Consider the following 22,861-nt stretch of genomic DNA (forward strand, 5'->3'; position numbering starts at 1 on the left):
GGGCCCGGAAGCGGAAGTGAGAGGGAGAAGCGAGGAGGCAGTGTGAGGAGATGGCGGCCCGCGGCGCTGCCAGGCGCGGGGCCGGAGCGGGGCCCGGCCGCGGCCCCGACCCGCAGGAGGAGCCCCCGCCGCCGCTGCAGGCCGTGCTGGTGGCCGACAGCTTCAACCGGCGCTTCTTCCCCATCTCCAAGGACCGGCCGCGGGTGAGAGCCGGCCCCGGGGCCGGGCCGGGCCGGGCCGGGCCGTGAGGGGGAGCGCGGCCCCTGGGCTGCTGCAGGGCCCCGCCGCCTTCCCTGGGGCGCGGAGCCGGGGGGAGCCGCTCTGCGTGCGGCATGGGGCCTGCTGCTCGGCTCGTGCGGCAGCGGCGGGCGCGGGGGTGGGAAAAGGAAAAGAACGGGGCTGAAAGTGTGTTAGGTACCCAAATCGGAGAGCTGTACGTGGAAGGAAGGAGCGCTTCCAGGTCTGGGCAGTGAGACTACCTCCTCCGCTAATTACGGGCTTGTGGCGGTCACAGCCGCACACGCGGCATCAGGTCTGAAACAAAGCAGGACAAAAAATAAGCCAAAGGATGGTAAGCGCTCATTCGCTTGTAAATCAGTAACCGTGTTTAAAGGTATGGCCTGAATCTTAAATCAGAGTACTCAATTCACTTTAGATCGCATCTTACCCCCCCCCCCCCCTTTTCCCCTGGACACTCGTACTCCTGCGGCACCATCGCTCATGTCCAACAGGTTTTTCTTGTAGCAGCTGAAGCCTGAGTCAGGGAAGCGACGCGCTAGGATATGTGAGTTTTCTAGTCGGGCTTAGCTGAGTCCTCACAGAAGAGCTTTTGTTGTGGTTTGACCCAACAGGCAGCTCAGCCGTTCGCTCCTCCCTCCCTGTGCGGTGGGGGAGAGCATCAGAGAAAAGGTAAAAGTCATGGGTTGAGATAAAGGCAGTTAATAGGACAGAAAAGGAACGGAGAATATTAATAATGACAAAAATATACAAAGCAAGCGATGCACAGTGATGCTCACCACTCACTGACCGATGCCCAGCCAGTCCCCGAGCAGTGGCTGCCCCCCAGCTCCTGACCAAGCCCCAGTTGTACTGCTCAGCACAGCTCCACGTGGTACGGGGCGTCCCTCTGGCCGCTTGGGGCCAGCTGTCCTGCCCCTGTCCCCTCCCAGCTCCTCGTGCACCCCCAGCCTCCTCGCTGGCAGGGCAGCACGAGCTGCCAGGTCCTTGGCTTAGTGTCAGCGCTGCTCAGAAGCAACTAAAACATCTGTGTGTTCTCAGCATTATTCTCATCCTAAACCTAGAACAGCACCATACCAGCTCCTACTAAGAAAATGAACGCTATCCCAGCCAAAACCAGGACAGGTTTATATGTGGTACCTTTGTTTTGCTTATGCCTTCCTCTGTGAAGTGAGCAGTGTCCCCTGTAGAACGCTAGAAACTGATACAAACTGTTATCAGTAGGTTCGTCCCTGGTGCGCCCCAACAGTTTGAACGTTTTTGATGAAAGGAGGTAGTGCAGTTATTCATTGATTTTTTTTTCTGGCACTGCCAATGACCTTGTGCTCGGAGTTTGGGGGAGACTTGCTGATGCTGAGGTGCAGTGTTTGGTCAGTTCTCTGTGTGTCTGTTTTTTAGGCTCTTTTACCGATGGCAAACGTGGCCATGATTGACTACACCTTGGAGTTCCTAACAGCGACTGGAGTGGAAGAAACCTTTGTTTTCTGCTGTTGGAAGTCAGCTGAGATAAAAGAGCATTTACAGTAAGAATCTCTTCTCCTTTTTAGCTTGATCATGGAAAAAATTCTTCTGTCCTCCAGCAAGTTTAAAGGTCTTACATTGATTTCTCTGATCCTGCTGATGAAAGCTGCGTGCTAGGTTCCCTTTCAAGGGACATCTCCTAACACGTCTCGGGAAAGACCATTCCTCCTGTGACGGAGCGTGGTTGTGCAGTGTTTCAAGAGGGCTGCCTGCCTGGGGGCTGCGTTTATATTGGCATTTAACTATTCTGGCTTAAAAGCAGGGATTGCCTGGGTAGCCGTGTAAATTTCAGCACCGCCCCTTGCCTTGTGCCCTGCCTCGCTGTGTCACGCAGCACGTGGGAACGGTCTGGGCTGACAGCACCTCTGCCTCTGGGCGCTGAAAGGAAGCACACAATCTTTACCCTTTTCTAAGAAGAAAAAGGGTTGTGTGTAGCTTTTTTGTTCCTGCTGTCAAGTCTCGGCTCATTGGGAAGTCTGGTTTCCTAACTTCCCACAAGCTTTGGTCTCAGCCTGACCTCTTTCAGTTCATCTGCTGATAAACAGACATGCCTGAGCCAGTGGCTGGTGTGCTTCCTGTGCTAGGATTCTCCCTGCATTCACTTCTGGGTGTCCCATGCACCATGTCCTCCTCAGTTCTCTGTAGGAGTAACTTTTTTGTGCCTTTCTGATGTGTTTCTCTCCTCTCAGAAAATCCAAGTGGTGCCGGCACACCTCTCCCAACACGGTGCGCTTTGTGACTTCCGACCTGTACCGCTCCCTTGGGGACGTGCTGAGGGATGTTGATGCCAAGTCCCTCGTTCGCTCTGACTTCATTCTGGTCACTGGGGACGTGGTGTCCAACTTCAATATATCCGCAGCCTTGGAAGAGCACAAGTAGGTGGTGAAAGAAACGCGTGCTCGCCTGGTGTGCTTGTCTGGGCTCTGATGGTCCGGAGAGGGATTTTAAAATTCTGCCCTCGTTTTTTCAGGTTGCGTCGTAAGATGGAAAAGAACGTTTCTGTGATGACGATGATTTTCAAGGAGTCCTCACCTGATCACCACGCCAGGTGCAAGGAGGATGACATTGTTATCGCTATGGACAGTGCCACAAACCGCGTCCTTCACTATCAGAGAACCCAGGGGCTGAAACGCTTCCGCTTTCCTATGGTGCGTCTGGAACCTGATGGGTGGAAAAGGGCTGCAGTAGTGAAGTAGCCCAGCGAGGAAATCCTCCTTGAGGGAGGGCTGGGGAACTGTGCTTGCTGCTTCTTTTGGAGGAGCAGCTGATAGGAAGTAACTCTTGGTAAACTGGCTTCTTTTTTCTCTAACCTTTATGTAAGGCTGGGTGACATTGTGCTGGGATTCATTGCAGAGTTTGAAGATGGGGCAGGCATTTCTCAAAATTCGGTTTGCGTCCTTTTCTCCGTATGAAACAAGGGAGGTGGATGATTCATGTTGTCGCAGAGACTTGCAAATTGGGGTTCCTGTGCCACTGTCATACACAAACCGTTCTGAAGTGACACTGAGCCTGACACAGGGTGGAATAAAAGGAGGTGCAAGGTGTAGTACCTCTTATCACTTCCACCTGAACTGTTTCCCTAGAATAGTTAGGGGCTCTGCTAATAATGTACTAAATTCTCAGTACACATTGGTGGAGGCACTTTCTTCAGTGAGATAAATGGACCCTTTTCTTTTTCAAATCAGAAGAAAGACTATGAATATATCTGACATTTTCATCTCTAAATCGGTTATTGGTAAACTATTCCCTACCTTCAAATGAAAGCACAAATCATTGTCCAAAACAAAAAAGGAGGAGGAAAATAAAACCACCCCACGACTGTAAAAGTCCACGGGGGGTATGAAAGCCGTGAATATTGCATTTGGATTTATTAGTGTTCTTTGTACATTTGTAGCTTTTTAACAAATAAAGGTAAGGAACCTCCCAGGAAAAAAAAAAAAGCAATAGTTTGATGTACCAGCTGTTCCTTGGAGAACTGCACTTTGTACGGTTGAGGCTGACTGATTCCCAGCTGTGTGTGTGACTGGGCTGTGCCTGCTATGCTTGTCTCAGGATAGATTGTGGACTTTTCTGATCTCCAGAACAGCAGCTAGCTTAAGTGTTTAATCAATGTGGTACCTCTGGACTGGGGAAGACTTTGGGGGTTCAGTGCTGCGTGCGACGCTCAGATCACCTGAATTTTTTCCTCTTCCAGAATCTGTTTCAGAACTCTATTGAGAACGTGGAGGTGCGCCATGACTTGCTGGATTGTCATATCAGCATCTGCTCTCCACAGGTGAGCTCTGCCCTTCCGAGGGTCTACAGTTCAATCTGCGTTGCTTCCTCGGTGCTCCTGACGTGCAGGGGGTGCGTGTGCCCTTGGTGTACTGGGTTTGAAAACCAGAACTCCCCGCTGTGCTCAGTGACTGAGCTGGGATCCTGTGGCACAGCTCTGTGAGCCCAGCCTGTTCCTGCCATCCCCTGCTCGAGGCCAGGCAGAACTAACCTGTAGACGCACCAGGAGACCGAATGGCTGACTGGGCACAGGATGAAACCATGCTGGAAAGTAAGCAGTAGTAAAGTCCGTGGAGCAGATGTGATGCCTATACTGTGGAAAAGTGTCAGTACGTGCAAGCTGGTGCCACGTTAGGGTAATATGCAGGGCTGCTCCAGCCTAGGCTTAGTAATGGCTTGGTGACATCTCTCCCGCTTCTGAAAGAGCTGGTCTGCAGCTTTCCTTTGGGAGTGAAACTACAAAGCGAGGCTGGGCGGACTGCTTGGAGGTGCTAAAGTTATATGTTTTGCCCCTTCTGAAAACCAGAATCTGTTCATAGTCTGCGGTAGGAGGAAGAGATGGGAAGGTCAACACTCCTACCGGCAGGAATCAAAGCTTTATTCAAGGCAAGAGCATCACTTTCCTATACTGTATAACTCGTCTCTCTGAGAACCGCTGAACAGCCATTAATTAACTGGCTTCCCTGACAACTTTTTGTGTAATTATATTATGTCTTTACATTTTATTCCTGGCAGGTGGCTGAGCTTTTTACAGACAATTTTGACTACCAGACGCGGGATGACTTTGTGCGTGGTCTGTTAGTAAACGAGGAGGTAAGGAGAGGGATGTTAGGAGGGAGATCCTGTCACCTTGCATTGGAGAATACTCTGACGCGTCCCGTCCTGTTTCCAGGTCCTGGGGAACCAGATCCACATGCATGTAACGACAGAAGAGTATGGCGCCCACATATGCAACCTGCTAATGTATGAAGCTGTGTGCTCTGACATCATCAGACGCTGGGTTTATCCTTTGACTCCGGAGATGAACTTCACTGATGACGAGAATCAGAGTTACACCCATTCTAAACACAACATTTACCGGGGGGTGGATGTTAGCCTTGGTCACGGCAGCGTGCTGGAAGAGAACGTGCTCATTGGGCAGGGAACCGTCGTCGGCAGCAACTGCTCCATAACGAACAGTGTTATAGGGCAGAACTGTAAGATAGGTGAGTACCAGAATGGGGAGCATGCAGGGCGTGCCAGATAAGGGCACAATGTGTTGGGATTTTTTTTTACAAGATAAGTACATTTGGCTCCCAAAGATACTAGGTACTTGCTAAATTCTAATGGGAAAAAAGGAGAAAAGCTTAGTTTTCCAGGGGAGGAAATAGATAAAAATTTTCAGAGTACCTTAATGATGCCGAAAGGTGGGAAGCACTTCATGCAAATAAGTTGTTTCAGCAGAAGAGAATGCATGGTGTTTAATGACCTACGGTTATCACCACCAATATCCTGCAAATGAGGGGCATCGTTTTTTGAGAGCTGCCTGCTGCCCCTTCTTTCTAGCTCTGGCTTGATTTTTCTTTTTTTTTGTGATTTGGCTGTGTTTGTGCAAGACCAAGATGTCCATTGTTACTGTCAACTTCTTCACTCTCTGTGAGAACAAACTCAGCTTTTATCTTTGGTTAAGTGTCTGGAGGCCTATAAGGCCGTTTTTCTCCCTTCATCTAACATCTTTCATGCATCGAGGGCATTGTTCAGTCCTAGGTTCAGTAAGATGCTTTCTAGTGAACTCAGCAGGGTGGGAGAGCAGCAGTCTGCCTTGATGAAAATATTTGTACTTGATGGTGTATAACAGGTGATAAAGTCGTTTTGGATGGAGCTTTTCTCTGGGACAATGTACAGATAGCAGATAACGTGGAGATCTTCCATTCTGTTGTCTGTGATAATGCTGAAGTGAAGGAGGAAGTAAAGCTAAAGCCCCACTGTGTCCTCTCCTCTCAGGTGAGTTGTGTTTGTGTCTATATTGCTTTCTGCCTTTCTTGGCACTTCCTAGGCTTGTCCACTAAACCATACCAGAATACAGGGCTGCTCCAGGCCTTTCCTCAGAGATGCGGGGTATGCTGCCACTTTTTCTTCCTTTGGGCATTTTGGCTAGGTTAGCATGGTACATGGCCTAGCAGTGCTGATATCTGTCGTCACATTTGTTTGACTCTCTTGGAATAGCTTGTCTGGAGCTGTTACCCTCCCTGCTGGTGGCAGGACGAGGGAACAATCAGGGTGTTTCTTCATTAAAATATGTTGCACGTATTTGCAGGTAGTAGTAGGTCCTGGCATCACTCTTTCTGAGGGCACAGTGATCTCTCTGCACCCACCAGATGAGGAGGAAGAGGATGATGACCAGTTCAGTGATGACTCTGGCGTGAATAAGGAGGAGAATAAAGTCAAACTGAAAGGTACGAGAGTCTCTGGCACCACACGCTCAGGATGTGCAGAGGACTTTGCCCTCCATCTTCTGGGGTCTTTCCCTCCCTCACTCTAGATTCTGCAGTGCCAGGCTGGAGCTTAGTGCTTGCACAGGGCAAGCGAAGGTGTTCAGCTCAAGCTGGTCAGTGGGATGTTGTACCTCAGTATCCCAGCAATGAAATATGTGGAGACTCAGCTATTTTCCATTTTCCTGGAGTAGGAGCCTTGTAAGAGACAATAAGCTGGAGTTGAAAGAGATGTTCAGTTCAAGGCAGGTTGCAAGATTTATGTCCTTGTACCTGGAATGTGTCCAAGGACTTTGTCCTTGTGAGATGCTGTTTCTACCAGTCTGTTTGCTGAGGGATCTAAACATGCTCAACTGAATGCTACTGCTGTTGTGGGGGGTAAGTCAGTGGTCGCTTGTCAAGGCAAGTGGGAAGATAGAAGTGGAAAAACGTATACAACTTCAGGAATCCCAGCTCCCTCTCACTGAAGGATATTTAAGGGCAGTAGATGCAAGTTTTACCAGTCTGTTTCAGGTTTACCCATAAGCAGGTCCAGTACCTCTACCTCCTAATCGCTGTTTCTTTTTTCAGGTTACAACAAAAAGGATGTAGGCTCAGAAGGCAAAGGCTATCTTTGGAAAGCAGATGACAAGAATGAAGAGGATGAAGAGGAGCAGAGACAGAGTCTATGGGGTAAGGAAGAGTTTCGTGTAGTCACCTGGGGATGGGCAGACAGACTTTGTGTCAGGGAAACTTGCTGAGAGGAACGCTGATAATCGTTCCCAGAATAAGGCCTGGACTCTGTGAAGGAGTTGGGCCTTCAGATAATGTATTTGTGTTTGAAGGTGAGGGGTTATTTAGAAAGGTGACAGACCAGATTCTCTCTTCCTATGCTCTATGGAAGATGGTTATAGTATCTTTGACTTACACAACGAACTTGACGAACACACACAGCTGTCTGTGCTGTGAGTGGCACACCACGGGCCACCAGGCCCTCCTGTCAAAGGGACAGAAGGGATAAGCTTTGGCTCTTCTGGGTTCTTCTGTTTTTCTTTCTGCTAGTGACAGCCTGCTGACACTGCTCTGTAATGAGTCAGCAGTCTGCACAAATGCATTTGCTTCTGTCCCTGTCCTTTGCTGTCTGCCTGTAGACTTTAAAAATAATAATAATAGTAACAATCCCAGTGCCAGCTGTAGTGTTCCCTCTGCAGCAGTTCTAACCATCTGGACCTGTGAGTAAAGCCTTTCTTGCAAGGACAGATGGTTGCTGACTTGATTGTGAAGTCCCTGGGACACCTGGTTCCACAAGCATCTGACAGCTGAAGCTTTTGAGCATTGAATGGTGTCTTCTCTTCTTCATCAGGCCCGGCTGTGCATTCAGAAGAAGAGAGTGAGTCAGACAGTGACCTGAGCATGGGCTCTGAAGAGCCAGACAGCCGGGCAGCATCCCCTCAGCTAGATGACATCAAAGGTGAGGGATGGGGCTATTGAGAGTGATGGTAAGTCTGCAGGTAATGCAGACAGTGAGGCTTGTGCTGCTCGCTCTGGGTGTGTTGGAAAGCCTGTGGATGGATGTAATGTGTTTGCTTCCTGACCTCACTTTCTGCATTTGCTACCCTGGTTTTTAATACTCGCTGTATTGCTATTGTACGTTAACTCAAGGCAGCCAAGGATGAGAAGGCAAAGATCCTTCATCATTCTCATGAACGCTGGGCCTTCGTGAAAATGACTTCCCTGAGTCATCTGTTCAAATGGCAGTGTTGTTGCCTAAACTCAGATTGCGTGAAGATCCAGCGAAACTCCCTGTTCTGGAGAGCTTACTGCTGTAATTTTATTGGAGAATTAAATTTCCTTACAGGAACTGTTTCTTTTGGCAGATATACTTTGATTTTGTGTTTTAGGTTCACATGGATTTAAAAGGGGTTCAGACTAACCTGGGGAAAAAAAATACACGTTTTGCACCTGAAAGTATCTCCCCATGGGAAATTAACTAATAAATTCTGTCTTTGCTTTCATATCTTTAGTTAAAGGAAGGTCAGGTTGTCTGAATACGAAAGACTAGATTGTGAAAGTGTAATAGAAACTGCTGTAAAGGATCACAGAGATAAATAACTTTGTACTGGTTTGTGTGGTTAGATCAATGCTATCTAGAAGGTCTTCTCCTTTATTTGCATGATACCACTATTTATAAGTGTAGTTGATGTGGGTTTGTGCCAGCTTATGGAGAGCAAATAGAGGTCTGCATCAGAATGCTTCCTTTGTTAAGGGCACAGTTTCTTTTGTGATGAAAGGGTTGAAGAATATGTGCTCTTCCTTGGCCTAACTACTTGTCCTTTCTTTCATTAGTCTTCCAGAACGAGGTTCTGGGTACGTTACAGAGGGGTGAAGAGGAAAACATTTCTTGTGACAACCTGGTCCTGGAAATCAACTCTCTCAAGTGAGTGTCCCCTTAAAAACGCTGTCCCTTATTCTGAACGGTTGTGTTTAACTGCAGATCTAGGAAGAGAACCATGTGAATACCCATGTTGATTGTTAAACAATAATTTTACCAATATTACAGCAGAGAAATGCAGATTAGAGTTTGTGACTGAATGATGACAGGAGTTGATGCATCTATAGCTTCCTCAATCGTTAAGCTTTTCCAGCCCCACTTCTGTAATGGGAGATTGAATTACTATTAAGTAATTATGGACTGAAGAGAGAAAGCCAGTTCTTGGCACAGGCTTCTTGTAAGCTCATGCTCCTCGCATTGCAACATTCAACCAGCTGCCTGCAGCTGAGACTGTGCTGTGGTGTGACTTGTCCACTCTGTTTGTACAGCAGCAAGTCTGGAACATGTAATCAGAGTGCCTTTTACCTAGTATTTCTCAAATACAAACCTGTTTCCCTTCTTTTGCGCAACCATGTCCATGCAGCACTCTAGTAAATGTGAGGGTGCTGTCCCTGCCGCAGCTCGTTCCATGGTGATTGCAGATTTCCAGGGCTGTTGGCCTTACACGGGGCCTGATGCAATGCAAGGTGGCTTTATTACCTGAATGTTTTTTGGGGGGAGGAAACAAACAAAATTCTGGAAGATGTAAGTCGAATTTGCTGCTGAATCTATGTGAGGAACCAGTCTGCAGAGATGTAGTGTGAAACTTTTTTTTTTTTTTTGTCTTTTTCCTTGCAGATATGCATATAACATCGGCCTGAAGGAGATGATGCAGGTGCTCAGTAAAGTGATTCTGGAGTTCCCGCTGCAGCAGCTGGATGCAAACCTGGACTCCCAGAACTATTTCTCAGCATTACTTCCTGTGAGTGCTGCTCCGTTTGACTCTTCTTGGGGCTTTTCTCTTAGTGTGTAGGAGTCTGAACGCATGAGGTTCTTTCTGGCTGAGAAGTCTTTTTGCTTAAGCCTGAAGCGACTTGAGCTCCTTGAGGTCATGAGCCTCTCTTTTCTTCCCTAGAAGTGAACTGAAACTATTGTACCTGCTTGACAGAAATCAGCTCAGGGCATAGGTGCGGGGAGCCCTACTTCAGTACCTCTGCTCATTTCTGTTTCCTGTGTGTGGTAGTAGAAGTGTATAACGTAGAAGAGATCAGAGAGGGACTGTTAGAGGATGTCTTTATAGGCCTGCATTCCAGGAATCCAGTTCTAATCCATCATAAGCCCTGTCCTTGGGGCAGCAGGGAGTTCTCCTCTCCCAGTGGGATCTTTTCCAAGGCATAACTTGTCTGCATACTGTAACCGGTGCCAATTTTTTCCAGCTAAATGCAGAGGTATAATCTTGTCTTTGAGTGAAGATACAGAGTTCTGTTGTGTCTCTAAAGAGTTGGTTTGTCTCTGGGGTTGTATAATTGGGTGAGAGCGATTTCTGTTTCCTGGCTTTAGGATTTATTTAGGATCTGCTTTAAAAAGCAGGCAGCTTCATGTTAATGGTTTTGTTGATCCAAGCTGAAGGCATTGTAGTGATTTTTCTCTTTGCTATAGTGTATTTGTGTGTTTTGAGTTCACAAACTCTACATGCTACATAGGTGCTCTTTTAGCTCTACATGTTACATAGGTGCTCTTTTAGAGTAAATGTATCTGACACCTGCTTGTCTCCTACAGAATTTAAACTAGTCCTTCCCAGAGCTAAAGAGGAACACTAGGCATCTTCATCGTCCTTTCTCAGAGGAAGTGTCAGCTTTCTTGAAGCTAATGGAGAAGGGTAACAAACTGATTATGTAGGTGTAATCACAGCACTTAATTCATCTCCTGGATCTGTGAAGATGCCTTCTGTAGGAAACATCCAGGCGAGCTGATCTGTTTATTAGATGGCCCAATGAGGTTGTGCTATGCACTCTGCTTGCTTTTGTTCATTTTTCCAGTCAGTTTTCTTAAGTAAGTTGTCCTGTCCTGGAAAAAGATAGTCCAAAGAGGACTGAAGAGAATGTTACAGCAGGTGTAAGACTCTGTGGAAAGCAGTATATCTAGGCAACAGGGTGTGTAAAGTTGGTAGCTATTTAAGATGATTTTGTGGTTGTTTGGTTTTTGTTTTGTTTTGTAAGCTAGGATATGGCATCTTTCTGTGTCCTTGATTGGGGTCCTAACAGGGCAAGAGTAGGACAGGAGAATTTCAGTGCAACATCCAGTCAGAAGAGGCTCTAGTCTGAGATAAAGGGTACTGTATAAATGAATAATGTTTTGCGTAATTGCCCCCAAACCCTTTGAAGCTAAAGACAATGGAAGTACATGCAGAGCTTACCTCTGGGTAACTTTGTTGATACATATGTCATTGTAGGAAAGCTGGTGTTCGTGCTTGCCAGCAGAGGCCGCGGTCAAAAAAACCTTTAGCGATATGCAATAATAATGAAAATGTATTCAGGGTGACTATGCCCTGTGTCATGGACAGGTGGAACTTCTTCAGGCAGGGAATTGTGTGTGATGTGCATGTATGGAACACAAATATCTTTGGAATTAAAAAAGAGATTCAAGTGTCAAATCAGTTGACCATCACGGCAGGCAATGGTTCCCGATGTTCCTGGTTAAAGAGCAGCCAGCAAGTTTCCTAGAGTATCCTTCTCTGGGAGAATTTGGTGCCTCGGTGGTGCTGGCTTTCAGTACTGATATCAGCAGGCAGGCAGTGTCCTGGTGAGGCACACAGTTACCGTTGCATTGCACACATAATGTTATTCACTGTTATAATAACTAAATGTTAGAGTTGAGATGTGCCTCTGACAGAAGTAGAGAGTTGTCCTTTGAAGGCTTAAAAAGCAGACACCAATGGTCTTCCTGCACAGCAGCTTGTGCTTATTTGCCCACGGTACTCTGAAGAGATCGGTTCTTTCAGGCAGAATATGTGTTTGTACAGTATCTGAAAAAGTAGAAAAGTGTTTTTTTCTGCAGAGAATAATTAGTGGTTGCCTAATTAGTAAAAAGTGTAGTGTTTTAAGTTACTAATACTTATTATACCCTGAGAATTTCAAGCACTAGCTTGGTATAGGTGAGTGCATAATGAGGATGTAGCTGAAGTGTGTAGCTGTGCAGCTAGAATGGCCTCAGTCGATGGTTGTATTAGGCTGAGATCTGCTTGTAATGGTTTATGTATGGCAAAGTTATTTTGTATGAGATGGAAATAGTTGAATTCTGAGAGTGTTGAATATCGGAAGCTTACTGAACTTTGTAGGACTGATTCTCACTCTCCTTGTAGCTCAGTGCTAGTGAAAAGATGCTAAAGGAAGATGGGTTGTTTGTGTTAGAGCAATGGTAGAGCAGTCCCAGACATCTCAGGAGGGGAAATTGTGGAAATGCCATTGTTATGATGTATGGTTTGACTTGAAACCACAGTATGTGCTCTGAAGTGTTGGCCCCTGAGCATGAAGCTCGTAAGTGTTGCAGCAATTTTAGGAAATAAGCATCCGGTAAAGGATATGCCCATGGGTATTTTTTTCAGATGAAATGTGGAGGCTTGAGAAATAGTTATTTAGTTTGATGTATGTCAGGTATCTCGTTTGGTTCTTGTACAAGTTGTAAAGCAGAGACAGTACAGAAAACATGACCTTTCCCAGACTGTAGGCACGATTTGAGGGAGTGTGGCTGACATAGCCGGTAAACTGAAGGCTGTGCATCTGTTGTCACTGAAGCATCAGCAGACAATAGGTGAGGATGTTTAAAAGGAACCACACGAGGCAGTTTGGCGATTCAGCTTGTCAGCTGGCCTGTGTCTGCACTGCCGCCCAGCAGCTAGCATGTATGGTGCACCTCTGGGGGTCTGTTTGGGAGCCATCGTCTTCTGTAATATCACAAAACAGGTTTGTATGTTCAGGGAGCAGGTGGATCCTTGCTTTCACTGGAGAAATTTCTGGGGGTCAACTCAGATGCTGTTAAGGCAAAACAAGGTCAGAAGGCTTTCACAAACAAGGCACTCACAGGCTTTGTCCCGTATGCTTTCCACACATTTCATGGTGGTGTTCTGTCTGGAGGTGGGGGTAAAATAGGCCTGGTCTTGAGACTGTTCTGGCACAAAAAAAGTGAATCACAAGCCTCTTTGAAGATGAAGTTGATGTGGCATCACTGACCAGATCTGTGGTTTTTTTTTTTTTTTAAAAAAAAAAAAAAGAACCAACTTGTCAGAGGAATTTGATTGCTTTCTCCAGGTTGTAGTTTGTTTGTAGGTCTCTACAGCCCTCTCGGCTATCTCTTAATTTTGCAGTATCTTTTCAATCTAAAATAACTGCAGGCTTCTAATCTGCCAGTTCAGATTTTTCTGAAACTCCCAACACAGCCTCTGTGGTCATGCAGTCTCGTGCATCTTTTTGCAAAGAGCTCTGTTGGGCTGAGCCTTCCTTTCCCCATTAGCACCAGTTACAGTAACAGTGCATGTTCCCAACCTGAGATGGTATTTTTTTTTTTTCTCCCTTTCCCAGCAATAGGCACATCGGATTGAGTGCTGAGGTTGTGAGAGTTCATAGCTCTGCTTTCTTTATAAATTACTTTTAAAAATTTCATAACTTCTGGTTAGAATTGTATCAGCTTGTGATTTAAAGATGTTAACAGTAAGGTATTACAAAATATTTCTTAGCCTGGAAGGAACTTGCTAGTAGCTGTGCTGCATTTGAGGTGAAGAATTCCAAAGAAGAAAAAAAATGCAGGAAATGGTTGGAGAAGAAGGAATAGTGTTTAGGATTAAGCATTTTGCTAAAGGTTAGAATAATTTTTGGAAATACGTCATACAGCTCTCAGCTTTTTGTTGTAATACCATGACAATTAGGATCATTCTGTGCTCTTACTGTTGTCCCTTCAGCCAGTCAATATACTATATGGATCAATCCATTTGTGTTAATCTTCCTTTTTTTGTGTCTGTTTGAGGCATGCTAATTCATGAATGGCTGCAATAATTGAAGAGGTGGCGGAATGTAGTGCTATTGAGTTGATGACCAGTATTTCCTAGCACAGGCTGTGTCGACAGCCCCCAGTAGCTTGGGTTCTAGCTCCACTGTTTGTCATGGAGCTCTCCCTCTGGCAAGGCTACTACTGCCTGTTAACAGTTGTTCTGGACAGAACAGTGCTGATGAACCCTGGATGTAGGTGACTCAGAGATTCAACACATCCCAATTCCCTAAGAAATACAAATACCTATTTCTCTTCCAAACAGACTGTGTGAGTGTGTTCTGTAAGGAGGCACTGTGTTGAAGGCATGGCAAGACCACGTATCTGCATGAGCATACCAATGAAATAGCTACAGTATTTTCATGGGATGGCTTGGTCATGATGTGGCCAATGAGGAATTTTTGTATCTTATCATCCTCGCTCTGTTATCTTAAAACTTTTATGGACAAGGCTGCATCTTTATTACCTCCTATCCTGGGTTCAGGTCAGTCTGTGCTGCTCTGCAGAGCTTTCCCTGCTGCTTGCTTTTCAGATGTGTACAAGTGAAAGAGCTGTGGGGAACTTGGCCAGAAATACTGTTTGAAGAGGCAGCACCAAAATCATTAAACGAAAGGCTTCATCAAAAATAAGCCTTGGAGTAGATAAATGGGATCCACTAGTAGTGAAACAGTTTCTTGGCATTCATCCTTTCTGCCCATTCCCTGCAGCAGGCTCTAGGTTTCAAGCAAGTCTGTAGACACACATAAAACATGTGACTTGCAATTAGGAACTTTTTTAAATCTTAGTTCTTATTTGCTCTTTTGCTTTGCGGGAAAGTGCAACTGAAATGTTAGCTGCCCTTTGGAGAAAAGTTTGAGAGCATGTATATACCTCTCCTTATTGGTCTGCTGTGATGTGATTTTCTTTGAGTAGCAGACTCCATTAAACACATTTATTGTGATTGCCTAGAATTCCATCCAGAGAAGCAAAACCAAGAAAGCTAACTGATGTTCTTAAAGCTACTTGGCAATTCCATGTCCTTTCTGCACACGGCGTAATAGTGTCTGTTTAATGGACAGAGAGAGGCAAACACATTAACTGGCTAGCTGAAGGGTTTCTTAAAATGCTGTCCTGGGTCAGTTTCTCGGTGCAGTACAGCTGAGAAGCTGGGCTGAGTGCACACATCCATCTCATAGCTCAGGAACAATTTGTGCTTTTTCCCTGCAGCTGCTGAAGAACTGGACCCCGTTGTTTAAGAACTACATAAAACGTGCGTCAGATCACTTGAATGCCTTATTTGCCATTGAGGAATTCTTCCTGGAACATGACAGTCTTTGCACATCAATAGCTAAAGTGAGTATCTGCTCCCAGCTCGGAGGACCTGTTTTTGCTGGATTCATGGTGAAACGCATCCTGTTCACATCATCAGCTTGTCTGCTTTAGAGGAGAGAAATGTGGGGTCACAGTGCAGAGCGTGTATAGGAAATCCATCTATAACGATTGCTTTAAAAAAAAAAAAAATAAAGTTCTGTGTCTCAGAGTGAGCACTGCAGAGGGTAAGTATTCGTTACCAACATGAAGCCTGAAGGGAGCTATTCTTTTGCAGCTTCTAACCCAGATACCCTTGTGTGGTGCTGGAAGAGAGGTGAGGCCAGGAACTTGTTTTAGGAAGAGCTTAACTTCATTTGTCTCTGCATGGTCCCTGGGATCGAACTGCCAAATGGTTTATGCTGCTTGAGAGTGCAAAACTGGGAATAAGGGCAAAATTTCTTATTCAGGCTGGCCTAGTTGTGAAACTGGGAATAAAGAGCAGCTGACGTGGTTTGTTACCTATCCTCCCACTTCAAGAGTTTTCAATATATCCCTGCACAATCCTCCTTCACAAATATTTTGTCCCTGTGTTCTTTCTGTCATCAGACTAAGTGCATTTGGTTTGAATTGCAAGTATTTTCCTTCATCAGCCTCAAGAAGCCCCTGTCTTTTGGAAGAGCTCTCCTAGGGCCTGGTTAACTCTTGGTTCCTCAAGACAGAGTAATCTTAACTTCTGCCACCAGTGCCTCTGGCTAATGGCAAAGCACTTAGCATGGAGCTGAGCCAAAAGCCTTTGGTTTGTTGAGCCAAAATGTCATTGAATTACAGCAATTGTTTGGCATGTGTCCATTGTTCTAGGAGCTTGGGTTTCCCTGGAGGCTGAGAATTGAAATGACACTTTATATTTGGAGTTGGCAGACGGCTTTGTCAGTGCTCTGCCGCGAGGAGACCAACTGCAAAGTGCCTGCTCTGCCTGAGCACAAAGGCACCCTGAGAAAGCACGACTGCGTCTTACCCTCGCTGCGCTGGGCGGGGGTTTGAGCTGGTGAATGACCAATTGCTTTGACACCTGCCATAAGGCACTTTTCAGAGAGAACTGACAGGACGAGGGAGCCTGGGGCAGGGTGGATGGATTCACGCTCTTCTCTGCGTACGTCACTGCTGTGCGTATCTGGGCCTGCATAAGAGTGGCTTATCTGATCTGCTTTGGGGATATTTTTGGGGTGCTTTAAAAAGAGAAATATCTTGAACTGATGCCCTCTGTGGCCTCTTGTTGCCCACAGCTCTCAAGCATACTCTGCAGCCGTAGAGCTGAAGGTGATGGGGCTTGAACTTTGACTCGGTACGTGTAATAGCATCCAGCTTCCAGGAGCATAGGGCTTGACAGGGGAAGTACAGTTATTTTTAATAATAAAATCAAAATTAAACAGACTGATTGCCTTCTGTTGAAGATGGAGCTGGAAGACACAGATTATGTGCAAACTCTGTGCTTGGACATGAGCTAGTCCCAAAAGACTTTATAAAGAGCCCTGTTGCTCTTTTTTAATCAATGCAGGTGTTGATGACATTTTACCAGCTGGAAATTCTGGAAGAAGATGTAATTCTCAACTGGTTCTCTCTGCGGGACACATCTGACAAGGGAAAGCAGCTTCGTAAAAACCAGAGGGTAAGTCCCAAAGGTGTCTTTTTTTTTTTTTTTAAAAAAAAAAAAAAGCAACATCTGGTAAAAGAACCTTGGAGTTCAGTGCCACTGTCACCTTCTGTGGAGCAGCTGCTGTTACATGGTAGGCCAGTAATGCACCGGTGTATTGAGTGCTAAACAACGCAACTTTGTTCTCCAGAGCGGATGTTTCTGTGCGTTCTGCCATAATCATCCTCTTTCAACAAGGAATGGAGGCAGTAGGAGAGGGATGTTGTTTTAAGTGGGGTCTGTAGCATAAGGCCAGCACTTTCTGGAGGAGCAGCACGGTCTCTCTAAGCCAACACCCATTTGAAATGGGCTTTAGGCCAATGCCCTGTTTGCTGGCCCCATGCAATTCCTTTGAAGCTTTCATTCCTGGCTTACCAGCCCCTTCGCATATATTTTGAAGCGTTTGCTGTACTGAGTGGTTTCATTTGGCTTGTGTTGCAAGGGAGCATATAAACTTCCCCCTTCCATCAGACAGAACTTTATGCTGCAGTTTGGCTGAGCCCTGTTCCAGTCCTCCTCCCTGGATTTGGACGAGTTGGAGGGGAAGAAGGCCACCTCTGAGGAACTGCGGCTTTGTTTAAACCTTTGCTTTGTTTATAAACCTTTGCAAAGTCAACTGGTAGTATAGGTCAGCAGTGCTTTCAATGGCATCCCAGTTGGTTTTCATCTGAACTTGTGTGTCTCTTCCTCAAATCTGCCTCTGTTTTTATGTTTTATAGAAACACCCTTTCTCTTTCTTGTGTGTGATAGCAGTCCTCACTGACACGATATAGTTGTTGAGCGTTCCCAGCACCTGTTTGTCACCTGTTACCCACCTACATTTCATTCTCTCTGCAGCTCCAGAAGTTTATCCAGTGGCTGGAGGAGGCAGAAGAAGAGTCGTCTGACGGCGACCAAGACTGACACGGTGGCTTGGCATGAGAAGAGGCACTCTCACTGCCTTTCCGGGCCAAGTGGGCAGGGCAAGATCAGTGCCAGTGCATGGTGTGTAGATGTGGGGCCTGACATCGAAGTGACTGACAATCCCATCATTAATTATGTTGTGCATTCCCAACTTTGCCACTTCCTTCCCTCCCTCACTTGTCTAGTGGCACGTTATGTTGGATGGTTGTAGCACAGTGTAATAACCATACGGGAAAAGCAGGAGGTGGTGATACCTAGAATCCCTCTGGAGCCCGGATATGGTATACTATAAGCTATATTTTGGAAGCTCCTTGTTACTAGTACAAAAGGAGCAAACAGATGCAAATGCATCGCCCGTATAAACCTAACCATTGGGGTTGTGGAAGAGTGGTCGTACAGATAAATTATTTGGAGTCCTTATTGCTTCTGGAGCTCAGAACTGCTGAAGAGACACTGGCAAGGTTGGTAAGTAGGAGCATGTGGATGAGGATCTGGAGTGCGGGACCGAGTTTCCAGAGTTCCTGTGCCTGGAGAAGATGCAGTTGTCTTAGGATGCCCAAGGCATTTTGCAGCCCAGAAGGCACTTCTATGATCTTGATGAAAGGAGAATCTCTTGCCATCTGCTGTGCTAGGATCTAACACGAGGTTGCACAGTGGAGTTGGTAATACCATGTGTTTCCTCTTTCTTTAGAACAGGGTCATAGGTACTCAGCTTCCCCAACAGGGGTTGGCTAATAGTGGATGCACACTGGTCAATGAAATGCTACATGGTTTACCACATCTTAGATGTGATATGTCTGCTGCTCATCCCCAGCTGTACATCTCTTCCCCCCCTTTATTTTCTTTAGTAAAAAGGGAGCAGAGAGAGCAGAGATGCCTGGCTTCTCCTGCTGTACAACTACACTCATGTTTTGCTCTGAGGGCACTGATCGTACCAACTCCTTTAAGGAGAACGCAAGTTCCTAAGTTCTGCTCCAATGTGAAAAAGAGCAGATGGTATCTCCTTGAACTGCACGTGCTTTGTGTTTCCAAATGATTTTGGTTATATAAGCTTTCTTCCTCAAACTTGCGTCTTTTTATTTGAGAACTTCCCCTTCCTCAGACAGCAGGGAAAGTGCTGCAAACCCATTGTGAAGGTCAGCAGCTGCAGAGCTGCTCGGCGTGCAGCAGGGAACGAGCGTGCCTCTGGCGCTTTGTTGCCAGCACGATGTGTGGCAGGCAGCAGTAAGGCCTTTAAGAACAACTTGCTTGGAAATGTCGCTGTGCTGCGTTCTTCTCTGCTCTTATAAAGAACAGAGCAAAAAAAAGGCCCAGTGGGAATCAGCTTGTGTTCGTAGGTGGGTTATATGTTGGACGTGCTGACCTTGCCTCTGTCCCTTCAGGAGGAGCATGGAATAAATCCCTTGCGAGGGGGGTTGGAATATGCACTGGAGCTGCCCACTCAGGATATTTACTTGGCCGTTCCGTGGTGCCACAACTGTCAGTGAGGGGACAGTGTTGGATGCTGGAGGCCAGGGGTGCTGCCTCTTCAAAACCGATGTTCAGCCAGGGCGATCTTGTGCACTCACACTATCAGTTGCCAGGACTGTGCGTAACTGTGCTTGTTTTCTGACATAGCAAACTCAGTCTTGTAAATGTTGGGGAAATAGTTGGTATCTGAATTTTCTGTATCTGCCAATATTTAATTCAGGGAGCAAATAAAAACTATCCTGGTGATACTGGCCTGCTTGGTTTGTTGGAAAACTGTGTGTCCTGTTGTCCGTGCTTGAGCAGAGCCTAGAGGTAAGCTAAGTAACGCATTTCTACTTTTCCTCAGGAGATTTCAGGCACATATTAAGCGGGTAAGAAGTGAGCACACAATGGAATTGGTATAAATATTCAGTGATAGCCCATGACCTTGTTATTTAAAAGTAGAGAACAGTTTGTTAACACTTGAACATAGAATCCTGAAATCGGTGAGATTTGTTTTTGTACAGGATTGTGTTGCAGAGATGAACCTTAAATCCTATGAAACCTGTTTTCCTAGCCATGATGAGAGCTAGTGGGAACGTTGGCTGTTATGTACTGTGACATGTCCTCCTAATGGTGGGGAGTAAGATCTGGTGGAGACAGGGGAGGACAGACAGCTACAGAGCTCATATTTAAAAGCATTTACAAGCCAGGTCAGGAGACTCAGGAATGCTAAAATCTCCTTGGACATTTGAAGGTTTTTTTCCCTTTTACAATGTGAAGATGGTTTAAAAAATAGGTTTAACGTGTAGTTCCATAAATACCTTGTTTTTGCCACGGGTTTTTGATTCTTTTTTGCCAAGTAACAATTCCACTTTTTTTTTTCCACATTCCTCACTTCTTTGCTCCATAGTAGTCAAATTTTTCTTGGTGTAAGCCGCTGTCTTACTCGAGGGCGAAGATCAAGGGGGGAATGTCACTATGATCAAATATTCCTATCCTTTAGGCCTTGGTGGTGTGTGTGGTGGGTTGTCTTAAGTTGCTGATAACAGAATAGCGAAAAGGAGATGGTCAAAGTAGAACTTGATAGAACCACCCTTGGTATTCTCCAGGGTGGAGCTCTGGCATAGTGCAGCATTCTTAGGGGCAGATGAGTGTTTACCTTTTAAAGGAGCATTAATTGAATTGTTTAAGCATTGGGTCAGCTCGATGGTTTCTGTTGCTTTCCATCAAGTCTTGTGTTTGGTCGGAAGACTAGAAACACCTTTGAAAGCAACCTTGACTGCGCCCACAGTCATTGCTATTTGCCTTCTTTAACAATGTAAGCAGTAAGTAGATTGTTTTTTTCTAAGACCGTAGCACTCATCTTGTCTGACTTCCCATCTAATGTGGATGGATTGATGAGTTTCACCTGGTGTTTCACATGTCAAGCCTGTAACTGCAGTTAACAATAGTGTGCGTTTTAGAAAAAGGAAGTAGGTTTGTGTTGCTTAGAGACGTAAGTGATGGAACTCAAGTACATCTACATCTGCTTGGGGCTGTTCTGAGCAAGCCTCACAGATGCACTAAAATGCCTAGAGCCTGTTTACTCTGTAAGGAGAAGCAGTGCTATCAGCGCTGTAATATTTAAATATAGACGTAAACCAACAGGATGTTCAGAAACTCTTCCTTCTGGACCTAGACTTCTCAGCACTATCCCTTACTGACAATTCCTTTGGCTCTGTGATCTTAACCCCCATTCATTGGCAGTGAGTCATGCTTCGCAAGACTCCTGGGAGCAGTTAAATCAATCTATCAGTTGAGCGTATTCAATCACTTGGCCTGTTTTAAAAGGGAAGGCTGTAACAATGAGATTTGGTCTGCACCACCCCGTGGGTGTGTGGCACCTCTCCTCTTACCTTGTGGTTGCCTGTGGTCCCTTGGGAGCTCACACTTCACAAAATGGCACTTATGGTAACAAAGGTGGCCAATGCGTATGATGCAGGTTCCGGGGTGAAGCTGCAGCTGTGGTCAGGGGGGTGGGTAAGAGGACAAGAGAGTGGTGCTGGCCCTGCTAGAGGAAGACTATAATTCTTGTGGAGACATGGGAGAGCCTTATGCTTCTTACAATTTACCTGAGGTCTTCTTGAGTATTTTTTTTTCAATGTAATGTGGGATTCTTAACGCAGTCTAGCAGTGCTGCCCATATAACTGCTAGGAACACCTCCAGGACTCACTAATGTATGAGGAGGCTATTTAGCTCATACCTGCCTGCCAGCCTTCGGAGCTTGGCGCTGTTCCCTGCGAGATCTCTGGCTCTTCCTACCGTGGGTGAGCCTGGCACGGAGGACTGGCAGTCTGGTCTCATGCCCCCCTGTGATCCCACTGTGTGGTTCTTTGCGTGCGTTCCTTCTAATCCAGGACAGGGCAAGGCTGTTAATGTCTTTCCTGGCGGTGAGTGTTCCCCAAGCTCTGTTTGCCACAGCTTTGCTTTCAGCTCCAGCTCCAGGCGACTGCTGATGGAGACAGTTCCTTGGTGCCCCTTGGGTGCCGGCGGGGTGGCTGGAGTCACAGTGCCGGTGACTGCAGGCTAAAGTAATGGGGTCTGTGGGGAGAAAGTGATGGAGCTGAGGGGCTTTTGGAGCTGAGGTGTGCACAGTTGAAGAGGCTAGCATATGCGTGAAGGATGCTCGCAAAGAACAGCGGTGGCGATGAGTGGTGATGTTACCATCCGAGGGAGTGAGGCTGGAGAGCTTGAAAGGGCCCGAGCACCAGGGAAGGTTACGGGGTGGCGATGAGGGGCTTGGAAAGGAACCGGGGAGAGCAGTGCTGGGCTCCTGCCGCACGCCACAGCCCTGCGGGACGGGGCCCATGGGGGACAGCATGTGGGGCGCCCAAAGGGGTCAGGGCAGGGGGGCACAGCACAGCGCAGAGCAAAGCCCCCTGCCCTGCTCTGAGGGGCCACGCAGCGACACGAGGGGCTCGGGGAAGGGGCTGAGGAGCGTGACAAAGGCCGAGGGGCTGCGCCTGTCCCCCAGGTCCCCTGAGCCCGCTCCCTCGGGGGCTCGGGGGGGGCGGCCCCCTCTCGGCTCGGCCCCGCGGGGCGCCGGTTCCGGTTCCGGCGGTGCCGGGGCGGCGGGCGGGCGGCCGGGGGAGGAGCCGGCCGAGCCCGAGCCTGCGCCGTGCGGCCGGGCGGCGCTGGGACCCGCACAACGAGGGGCGCGGGGCGCCGGGCCGGGGCCGAGGCCGCAGGCGGGCCGGGGAGCGGGCGGGGGCCGGGCCGGGCCGGGGGCCGCGGCGGGGAGGAAGGAGGCCGGGGGTCGCGGGAGGAAGGCGGAGGAGGAGGAGGAGGAGGAGGCCGGGCAGGGGCGCCATGGCGGCGGCCGAGACGAAGATCATCTACCACCTGGACGAGCAGGAGACGCCGTACCTGGTGAAGCTGCCCATCCCCGCCGAGCGCGTCACCCTGGGCGACTTCAAGGGCCTCCTCAACCGGCCCAACTACAAGTTCTACTTCAAGTCCATGGACGACGACTTCGGGTGAGCGACGCCCCCTTCCCCCCCCTCCCCCCCCCCCCGGTTTGGGGCACCGGGCTGCCCCCCCCCCCCCGCTTTAGGGACCGCAGGGTGAGGGGCTGGGGGTGGTGCCCCCCCCCTCCCAGCACCCCCTTTTGGGGCTGGCGGCCCCCCCCCCCCATCGTGGGGAGGGGTCCCCGC

General features: G+C 47.5%; 2 protein-coding genes and 1 long non-coding RNA gene across 6 annotated transcripts in view; 2 read left to right on the top strand and 1 right to left on the bottom strand.

Moving 5' to 3' along the window:
• Positions 1 to 19,432, top strand: EIF2B5 (eukaryotic translation initiation factor 2B subunit epsilon). The gene is made up of 16 exons (XM_083848307.1): positions 1 to 203; positions 1,636 to 1,760; positions 2,448 to 2,633; positions 2,729 to 2,906; positions 3,953 to 4,033; positions 4,768 to 4,845; positions 4,925 to 5,237; positions 5,870 to 6,015; positions 6,329 to 6,467; positions 7,074 to 7,175; positions 7,846 to 7,953; positions 8,829 to 8,919; positions 9,652 to 9,775; positions 15,040 to 15,165; positions 16,679 to 16,789; positions 17,651 to 19,432. Exons 1-16 carry the CDS (start codon positions 51 to 53, stop codon positions 17,714 to 17,716), a joined length of 2,127 nt encoding a protein of 708 aa, XP_083704433.1. The 5' UTR covers positions 1 to 50; the 3' UTR covers positions 17,717 to 19,432.
• The window catches only part of LOC310904098, a 12,017-nt gene continuing 8,228 nt past the window's right edge, over positions 19,073 to 22,861 (bottom strand). Inside the window, exon 2 of the long non-coding RNA XR_014588042.1 lies at positions 19,073 to 21,749. This is a non-coding gene — a long non-coding RNA (uncharacterized lncRNA). The remainder of the gene's footprint in view (positions 21,750 to 22,861) is intronic.
• The window catches only part of DVL3 (dishevelled segment polarity protein 3), a 30,895-nt gene continuing 30,476 nt past the window's right edge, over positions 22,443 to 22,861 (top strand). For 2 of the 4 annotated variants that reach the window (XM_083848300.1, XM_083848302.1), the window contains exon 1: positions 22,443 to 22,684. In XM_083848300.1, coding sequence (XP_083704426.1) covers positions 22,518 to 22,684 — 167 coding nt within the window. In that variant the 5' untranslated portion in view covers positions 22,443 to 22,517. The remainder of the gene's footprint in view (positions 22,685 to 22,861) is intronic. The other 2 variants (XM_083848301.1, XM_083848303.1) reach the window with 1 other exon arrangement.

Source organism: Anser anser (genome assembly GCF_964211835.1).
Source record: "Anser anser genome assembly, chromosome: 9".
NCBI lineage: Eukaryota > Metazoa > Chordata > Aves > Anseriformes > Anatidae > Anser > Anser anser.

What these genes read in the sequence shown, in the direction of transcription:
- EIF2B5 (XM_083848307.1), top strand. Translation starts at nt 51, where the DNA reads ATGGCGGCCCGCGGCGCTGCCAGGCGCGGGGCCGGAGCGGGGCCCGGC. An exon ending in ACTGTGTCCTCTCCTCTCAG is followed by an intron (nt 6,016 to 6,328) that starts GTGAGTTGTGTT and finishes ACGTATTTGCAG; the next exon opens with GTAGTAGTAGGTCCTGGCAT. An exon ending in GCAGAGACAGAGTCTATGGG is followed by an intron (nt 7,176 to 7,845) that starts GTAAGGAAGAGT and finishes CTTCTTCATCAG; the next exon opens with GCCCGGCTGTGCATTCAGAA.